At 38.6% G+C, this 8527-nt stretch overlaps 1 protein-coding gene across 2 annotated transcripts; it reads right to left on the reverse strand.

Annotated features, from left to right (window-relative positions):
* Positions 1 to 655: 655 nt before the first annotated feature.
* On the reverse strand, positions 656 to 6337 carry PSMC3IP (PSMC3 interacting protein). Of its 2 annotated transcripts, none has more exons than XM_007431984.4 (8): positions 6234 to 6337; positions 5282 to 5388; positions 4684 to 4773; positions 3439 to 3550; positions 3102 to 3247; positions 2265 to 2318; positions 1241 to 1300; positions 656 to 1060 (listed from the first exon to the last, which is right to left on the reverse strand). In XM_007431984.4, the coding sequence occupies exons 1-8, from the start codon at positions 6268 to 6270 to the stop codon at positions 1004 to 1006; spliced, it is 663 nt and encodes a 220-aa protein (XP_007432046.1). In that variant the 5' UTR covers positions 6271 to 6337; the 3' UTR covers positions 656 to 1003. The 2 variants fall into 2 exon arrangements, with proteins under 2 accessions (XP_007432046.1, XP_007432047.1); XM_007431985.4 differs by having other exon boundaries at positions 5282 to 5385; positions 6234 to 6314.
* Between the last annotated feature and the right edge of the window lie 2190 nt (positions 6338 to 8527).

Below are 8527 nucleotides of genomic sequence, written 5' to 3' on the forward strand. Positions count from 1 at the left end.
ATGTATAAAATGCTAGTTTTCAGACTGGGGGCCATCCTCAAATTATTATTTTGGCCTCTGAGTCACATACAATGATGGACTGATGTCTTCAGGTAGGAGTGTCCCAAAACATTGGCCCTTATTTGAGGAGGGTGAGGGAGGAAGAGTCAGCAGTTTTAAATGTCAAAATGAATGTGTTATGCATCTGGCTTAAGGTATCAGTATTAATCTTTAATTTGCAAAAAAAAATCCTTGCGCTACTGAAAATCAGCATTTTGCTCCCAAATTTTGGCAGCATGATCTTGTAGTGCTATTGCAGGCCATGTGCAGCCACAGTATGCCCATCCATGATCCAACAGCCACTTGCCCAGGAAACCGCCACCTTTAATGTAAATTTTCCAAGGTATATTCTTCCTCCATGCAACAAAGAAGAGATAAACCAAGCTGTTCTCCCTCCCACAACTGCATAAACAGCCTGGAGAAAATAAAACAAGGCATAATGGCAAGCTAACAACTGACGTTAAAATTTCCTCAATTCTTGGTGACATAATTAATCCGTTCTCTGACACAACAATGCATCTTTAGAGATTCTAAACTTAAAGCCATTGCAATTCCTATCTTAAATCTTGCATACCCCTGATCTGAGCATTCAGAAAAAACACTAAAACCAAGCAGAAATGAGTAGTGTTGGTTTAATGGCACAATATGCTGTTGATACAATATGCAGGCCAATTACAGAGAAAATGTAACACTATCAGAAATTCAAATATTTATTTTGTGTCTCCTCCATTTTTTCAAGTGCTTACTAACAGCTTTGTTCTAACCCCTTTAAGAACAAAACAACCAGCCTGATTAGGACATCATGTGGAGAATTTCTAGAGAAAAACTAAACAGCACAAAAGGAGAGGTCTGCTTATCCCCACTGAATGAAAATATTTTTAAATTTTTAAAATCCAGAGCAACATAGAATATGAGAGACTGAAACTTGAATGCTTAGATGTTTCATAATGCAGATGAGACTGGTTCACACAGAGGGTAATGTAACATTCAAATCTTCATCTGTCTCAATGCCAACTTCCTCCTGAACAAGGAACAACACATACTCTTTAAGATACAAGAAATGAAAATAAGAGCATCCTACAGACCACACCTGTATGCAGTAGTTGAACTGATGCATAGTTCGAACTGACCAAGAAATGCCTACTTATAATCCATCCAATGTGGTCCTGACTCTTAATATCAGATCACATGTAATACTCACAAAGAACTGTTTCTTGCTTTTGGGGTAGCCTTCAAGGATTGCATCAAGTAGTTCTGTTGCCTGTTGAAAAAGTTTAAATCACTCACTGAGTTGCTGTCCTTTCTCCCAAAAGATTAGTAGATGAAATCTTCTGAAGACAAAACTTCTCAGAATAACACAGAGGACAATGATAAATACAAAAATAATTTTTTGAATTCTGTAGGTCATAACTTTTTCTGTCATTTTACTTAAACATACATCAATAATAAAAATGAATAAGAAAAAAATGAAAAATATAAACTCCCATCTTAATGAGATATACAAAGACTTCATATTCAATAGTTCTTATCAAAAAGAAAAACCAGTTGGAAATATTTTGTTAAAAAAAACAAAGATTGATTTTAAGTAAAATAATTGAAGTATTTTTCATGATCATTTGTTGCTGTGCTATCTTTTCAATAATGCCATTTCCAATACTTTTTAATATAATTGATCCAAAGAAACAAGTGCTTTGGTTTGAAAGAATCTGCAGTAGTAAGTCTAACAATTTACAAGAAAAAAAATGAATTATGTGCAGTTCTTGGAGCACACATAACTTCCTGCATTGCTCCATTTTGCACCAGCTGAAGCTTCCGGATACTCTTCAAGGGCAGCCCCGTGTAGAACATGTTACAGTAATCCATTCAGGAAGTGACCAGGGCATGAGCGACAGAGTATATCAATCGTTCTTTCCAGTGTCTAGAAATGAATGGCCTGTGTTTCAGAAAACATCCAAGCCAAGAAAGTTATACTCTATTATTTTCAGCACAAAGAGGATGAATGCGCTACTTAGTTTATCAGACAGTAGGCAGGAATCCCCCCAGTCAATAACGGATTAAATTATGCACACAAAATGAGTCTGCAGCTGTATATTGTAAATCATTATTTGGGTCTTAGTTTTTACACTTGAAAAATAGGATACTTAGAATGTATTTTGTTGGTTTCACAGACACACAACACAAATGCACAATTTTTTTGACCTTAAATAGTTAAGAAAGTGTCTTACCATTCTCTTGCGGCGACGCCATTCCCTGCAGTACAGCTTCTTCTCATTGTACACCTGCAACCGACAAAATCAAGGCAATTCTTATGCTTTCAGATCCAATGAAACAGCTTGCATTGCAACCAGCTTTGATGTGGGAACCGATGCTACAGCATCCAAAACTGAGTGTTGACAAACTGCCTGCAAGAAGAGGGCTTTAAACAGAGCGTTCATATTTGTCCCAATTTAATGCCAATTAGAATTAGGCAGATTTTCAATGCTCTTGATGTATGCTGGGATGGGGGAGTTCCCCAGATCCCATGAAGAGTTATTAGCAAATAAGTATTCAATGTTGCCTGGTTCTGCGCAGCAGTGCTTAAAATTTCTCAGATCATGTCCTGTGCCATAAACTAGACTTAATGACATCCAGTTTTTCATACCAGAGTGCCCTATAATTTGATATAGTCCTCCACATACTAACCTTTATGCTCCCCTACACCTATCTAATGCTTCTACCCCTCCCTTCAGATTCTTTTAGACTCGTTTTTTATATATACTTTCTGCTTTATATATTTTAGCTTTTCATAATTTTTTTAGATCTTCCATGCTTTTTAATTGACTGTACCCCACCCTCCTTATGCTGGTCTATGACTGTAATAAAGATTTGATTTGATTATTAGCAAATAATAATGTTTTGGAGTCTCAGGATTCTTCCCTCTCTGATACTTGAGTTAATTTTGGAATACTCAGCACCACTACGGCCCTTATATATGGTCGGTAAAGGATAGCAGGGCAATCAGAATGGGCTGTCTGAACCATGCCATTATCTGCCACTGGACCCTCCCTTGGCAGCTTCGTTACCTTTTCTTTTTCCTCAGGGGTCACATGATTGGCAGCAGATTTAATTCGTTCCAGTTTCTCTGTATAATTGGCACAATCTTTTTTTAATGCTTCAATTTCTTTAACCATCTCTGGGGTTGTCATAGAGCCCTTCAGTTCTTTCAGTTCTGGAATGGAATTGCTAGTTACAACAGCTGAGATGGCATTGGTCAGTGGGAAGGACTGCAGGCATTCTGCGTCCTGCAGCCCAGATACACACAGTCCCCAAACGTTCCATACCCTTCTAACACTCAATTGCACAAGTATTCACTCTGGGCAAGTTTAGATCAACAAACTGACTTAACCTGCCTGTACACACCTGACTCCATATGACGACAGTTCTGTTGGAGTGTCTGAACTTTGCAAGACAGTTCTGAAATATCATTGTCCAAGACTCTGAGTTCTGAGTCACTCACATTACCAAAACGATTCTGGAGAAACACAAGCATGGGAAAGAGCATTAATCTAACATGAACAGCGGAAATATTAGGTATATTTTCTATTATGCTATCATGGAATAAACTACATTTCAAGCAATCAACAAGTTTTTCTGGAAAAAAAGTCAAAATCCTTATCATATATCCTTGTACCATCTTTATACTATCTTTATGGTATGTTCTGCCAGTATTATGCACTTCTGTCCCAAAACAATTAATATCAATTTGCAAAGAAATAATTTTCAACTGGGAAGCAATTTGCTTATTTAATAAAACTCTAAAACAGCATCTCCATCAAACTTGTTTCTGGTGCTTAAAAAAATTAGACACAACAGTAAAAAAACTGTTTGCCTTGTAATATTAAGTTTTAACTTAATTTATATAAGAAGATTCAGCCTTCTGCTCATCTAGTTCAGTATTCTGTCATACACTGGCTAAATGGATTCATTTGGGAAACTCACATGCCTCTACTGGAGGGTGATAGCCCTCTTCCACTTTAGTTCCCAGCAAAAAATAATTTTACTTATGTATTTGTTCCTTTGCTAGATTTATATCCCACTTTCCTTCAGAAGCTCAGATCCCATGAAGAGTTATGGCACTCCCTCCTCCAATTTACCCCTGCAAAGAACAATTCTGTGAGGTAGGCTGGCTGAGAGAGAGCAACTGGCCCAAAGTCACCCAGGTGCTAAAAATGGATTTGAACTTGGGTTTCTTGTGTCCCAGTCCAACACCTTCACAGTGTGCATTTAGTCATGGCTTCCTGCTGGCTGTTCGCATATCTACACAGAAACTCAAACAAATAAATGCTTGGTGCAGCTAGCTGATAAGACAATCTGAGATTAGAAGTTAGTTCTAACTTGTTGAAGAGTTGGGCTGGCATCAGAGGTGGAGACTTAAGTTATCAAAGGACTCTGGAAAGGAGAACTTGATGAAGGTGTGTAACAGGTGGCATATAAGGTGGATCTGGACAGCTGTGGCTATTGATATTGGCTATTGGCTTTAGGAAAGCACATGGATGGTGGCAATTCTGAAATAAACTGGGTTACTCTGCTAAGGCTTTGTTTTTTTCCTGGGGTAGTAAAAGTTAACATTTGAGTTTCACAGAAACTGAAAAGCATCTCCCTCACCTGATCTGGAAAATAAATCTTCTGCTTCCCATAGACCTTCTCTTTGATCTTCCCTTGCTGAGCCAGCTGCTCTAGTGCCTTCACTACAGCCTGAATCAAACAGAAACAAAACATGCAGAATGAGAAAAATCAACAACAAAATGGAGGATTGAAATGAAAACTGCAAGTTGTCTAAATATCAAAGGAGAATGAAAACCTGACAAAGAAAATTCTTTACTACAGGAGAATACAACACAATCCTTGAAAATGTACATGGCATTTACTAGTAACCAGAGGAAATCTGCCAGCTCAGATAGTGGAAGTAGTTAGGAGTCAGTATCTGAAAATATGTGAATGTGACTGCTAAAGTGTAACATTGCTGCATCATACAGCATAGTTAGAAAGCTATAAGCAGACAAACAATTGTATTTCTTAACAATCATATCATGACCATTATAAACATTCATTATTCTTCTAAATTAGGCTTGTGTCAAAATGCCCAATTAATTTGGAGAATTTAAAATATATGTAGCATACATTTGGAAAGTGAAGAGCAGTACTATTTTGATTCCTGGAGATAATACAGGCCCCATACTACCCCTCCAATGCCTTGTCTCACCGTCTTGCCCAATCCATGTTGTCGCTGTAAGTTGCTGAAGACATCCTGAGCACTATGAGGCCGGTTCTGCTCCTGAAGATAACATAGCAGGATGGCAGCTGCACCTTCTCCAGATCAAAAAGGGAAAAAGAAAATTATGACAAGCTAGCACATCAGGAAATCCCATAAAAGCGAAGGAAGGTCTATCATAGAAAATTTAAAACCTGGAGGATGAATAACAGACATTCTCTAGGTATTAAAGAATTTATTGTTGAGCCACGAGGCTTTAAGCGGAGAAACTTACTGCAAGACTACTAAACACTATGCAGCTTTGTTAACATTCCAGCAGTACGTGTTATTATGGCAGAGATTCTGTGATAACTTACAATTATATCTTGCATTGTTTATATTATAGTAGTGAATTCATTGGTAGACCAGTGACTGCTGAGAAGTATAAAACGTAAGATTTTTTTCTTCTTTACATTTTTAGTTTATGTATATATTTTTTTCAAGATTAAAGATTGTTTTTGTTACCAAATAAATAAATATTAGAAGAAGGGGAAAAAACACATTCCACCGCAGCACCCTATCTTTGGTATGTTCACCCTCCATCCTCCAAAGCACCAGCACGCCCACTTTCCTGGCGGTGGGTGGGAACTGTAAAATGCCACATCTGGAAGGTGCCCGATTGGGGCGTTGTAAAAAAAGAAAGGGTGTTGGGGATTGCGAACATCCTACACTCGCAGGAGCTAAAAACAGAAAAGCGGCACACCCGCCTCGCACCGTGAAATCCAACCTTTTAAAAAATCATTAGCTTGGGTTCGTCACGGAGGACTTTCAAATGCTGGAAGCAAAAGGGCTTCATTTTCGAATAAGGGGATTCCACGGCAAGCGGAAAAGAAAAATGGAAGAGGACCACGGATCCGCACAACCGCCTAGATTGCTTTCCTCTCTGAATTTCTAGTTGCGTTACCAGCAGATCCATCGCGCGCCTTCCCTCCTCCGCTCATCCTGACCGGGGCGGAGACTCCTACCGGAAGCGGAATCTGGCGCCTAAAACAGGGACTCTAAAATGTAGAAAAATCGACTTCCGGATTGACCCTTAACGTCATCTGGGGTATGTTTGGGGAGCCAAAGGAAGAACTAGCGACGAAGCCGTCGTCAGCCATTTAAAGTGTAATGCGACTGAAAAGTAGTGACTGGACTATCTCAGTCGGCTGGCGGGATTGAACTCATAGGGACTGTAAGAAAAACAGCCAAGTAGATTTTCCTCTGCTGTTTTCTGAGAAGTGGTTAAGATGGAAGGTATTTCCTCTGTTTTTGTTAGAAACCAGTGACAGAAATTGATGACTGATTGATTGATTCAGGTGTCAGTAGACTTGATTCAGGATGATCTGTCCTCAGTCTGGCTTTACAAGTCTCTCAGGGGTGCATTATTGCTGTTGTAATCAAGTCCATCCCCCTTGCTGGAGTCTTTTTCGCTTCTCTTCCACTTTTCCCAGCATCACAGACTTCTCAAGGGGGCTGGGTCTTCCAACGTGTCAAGAATACCACACTTTGAGGCTGGTCATTTGTGACTCGAATGACAGTCCTGATTTGATTTGTTCCGTGATCCATTTGTTTGTTCTATGATCCATGGTATTCTCAGGAGTCTTCTCCAACACCAAAGTTCAAAAACGTCAGTACTTTTTCTGTCCTGCTTCTTCAAAGTCCAACATTCGGATCTATAGACCATTACAGAGAAAAACATTACTTGCAAGATTTCTGATCTTTGTAGGTATAGACATGTCACAGCATCTGGATACCTTTTCCAAGGCCTTCATTGCTGCCCTTCCAAGGGCTAGTCTGTGGCATATTTCTTGACTGCTGATCCCTTTACTGTTGATAGTTGATCCTAAATGGTAGAAACTATCCACCCCTTCAATATGTTCATTGTTAATTCTAAAGCTAGTTGCTATACCCGTTATCATTAATTTGGTCTTCTTTATATTTAAACTCAGTTTCATTTTTTCTCTATGTTCCTTGACTTTCATTACTAGAGCTTGTAGACCATTTGCATTTTCAGCTGTCAGAGTAGTGTCATCAGCATAGTACAGATTACTGATGTTTCTTCCTTCAAGTTTTAAAACCACGCTCATCTTCCAGTCAGGCTTCCCTTAATATATATTCCACATATAGGTTGAATAAATAAGGAAAAAGAATCTTGTCTCACTCCTTTGCCAACCTGGAGCCAGACTGTTTTGCCATGTTCTATCTGTAATATGATTTCCTGACCTGTGTATAGGTTTCACATGAGGACAATTTATTTCTTTGAAAATGGTAGGTATATGCTCAAAATGATATTGTGGAATCTGGCTGGCTTTGTTCTTCTGCTTTAGCATAACTTGGAACTTGCACATCACCCGTTCGTGATCTATTCCAAAGTCAACCCCTGGCCACATTTTTGCTGTTATAACTAAGTTCTTCCATCTTCTTGTACCAATAATATCATCAATTTGATATCTATGTGGTTCTTCTGGTGATGTCCATTTATATATTTAGCATATTGGTTGTTTAAATAATTTCTTAATATTGAAGAAATCTGTCAGAAACTGATAAGTTGTCCTCCTATTTTATTTTTATGTCCTAGGCTGTAAAGTCCAACTACATTTTCCTCCCTGCTGTTTCCAACTTAGCATTCCATTCTCCAACCACGAGCAACACATCTTGTTTGTGTGTTCTGCCTGTTTCAGATTGAATCTGACCATAGAACTCACCAACTTCCTCATTTTTTGCCTCAGTGATTGAGGCATAAACTTGAATAACCATCATACCAAAGGGTTGTCTGTGAAACCTAATTGATATTACTTAGTCAGCAACAGCATTCTACCCAAGTGCTGTCTTTGCTATATCCTTCCTGATTATGAAAGCAACAACATTCCTTCTTTGTTTTTCATATCCTGAGTAGTAAACAAAATGATCTTCTGACTGAAAGTAACCAGGTCCAGTTTATTTCAATTTGCCGATGTCCAAGATACCAATGTGTAGCCAATTCATTTAATCTTTCACTGTGTTGAACCTTCCCGTGTTTGTACTACTTATGTTCTATGTTCCCAGTATAATGTTATCTTTGCAGCTTCAAGTTTTCTTTTCTTGCATGGCAGCATCAGCAATTAGATGTCCCACAGGCTTTAATCTAGCAGCATCATAAACAACATTAATATCTCAAAAGATACTGAGCTCTTCCTCTGTAGCAGTGTTTCTCAACCTTAGCTGTTTTAAGATGGG

Source organism: Python bivittatus, unplaced genomic scaffold (assembly GCF_059951505.1).
Source record: "Python bivittatus isolate LINGU-HERP-01145 unplaced genomic scaffold, Pbiv_v1 ctg000000_np1212, whole genome shotgun sequence".
Classification (NCBI taxonomy): domain Eukaryota; kingdom Metazoa; phylum Chordata; class Lepidosauria; order Squamata; family Pythonidae; genus Python; species Python bivittatus.

Coding starts and splice junctions, on each gene's coding strand:
- PSMC3IP (XM_007431984.4), bottom strand. CDS start 6,270: ATGAGCGGAGGAGGGAAGGCGCGCGATGGATCTGCTG. Junction 1,301..2,264: donor GGCGTCGCCGCAAGAGAATG/GTAAGACACTTT, acceptor CTTTTTCAACAG/GCAACAGAACTACTTGATGC. Junction 1,061..1,240: donor AAAGCAAGAAACAGTTCTTT/GTGAGTATTACA, acceptor TTCCTTGTTCAG/GAGGAAGTTGGCATTGAGAC.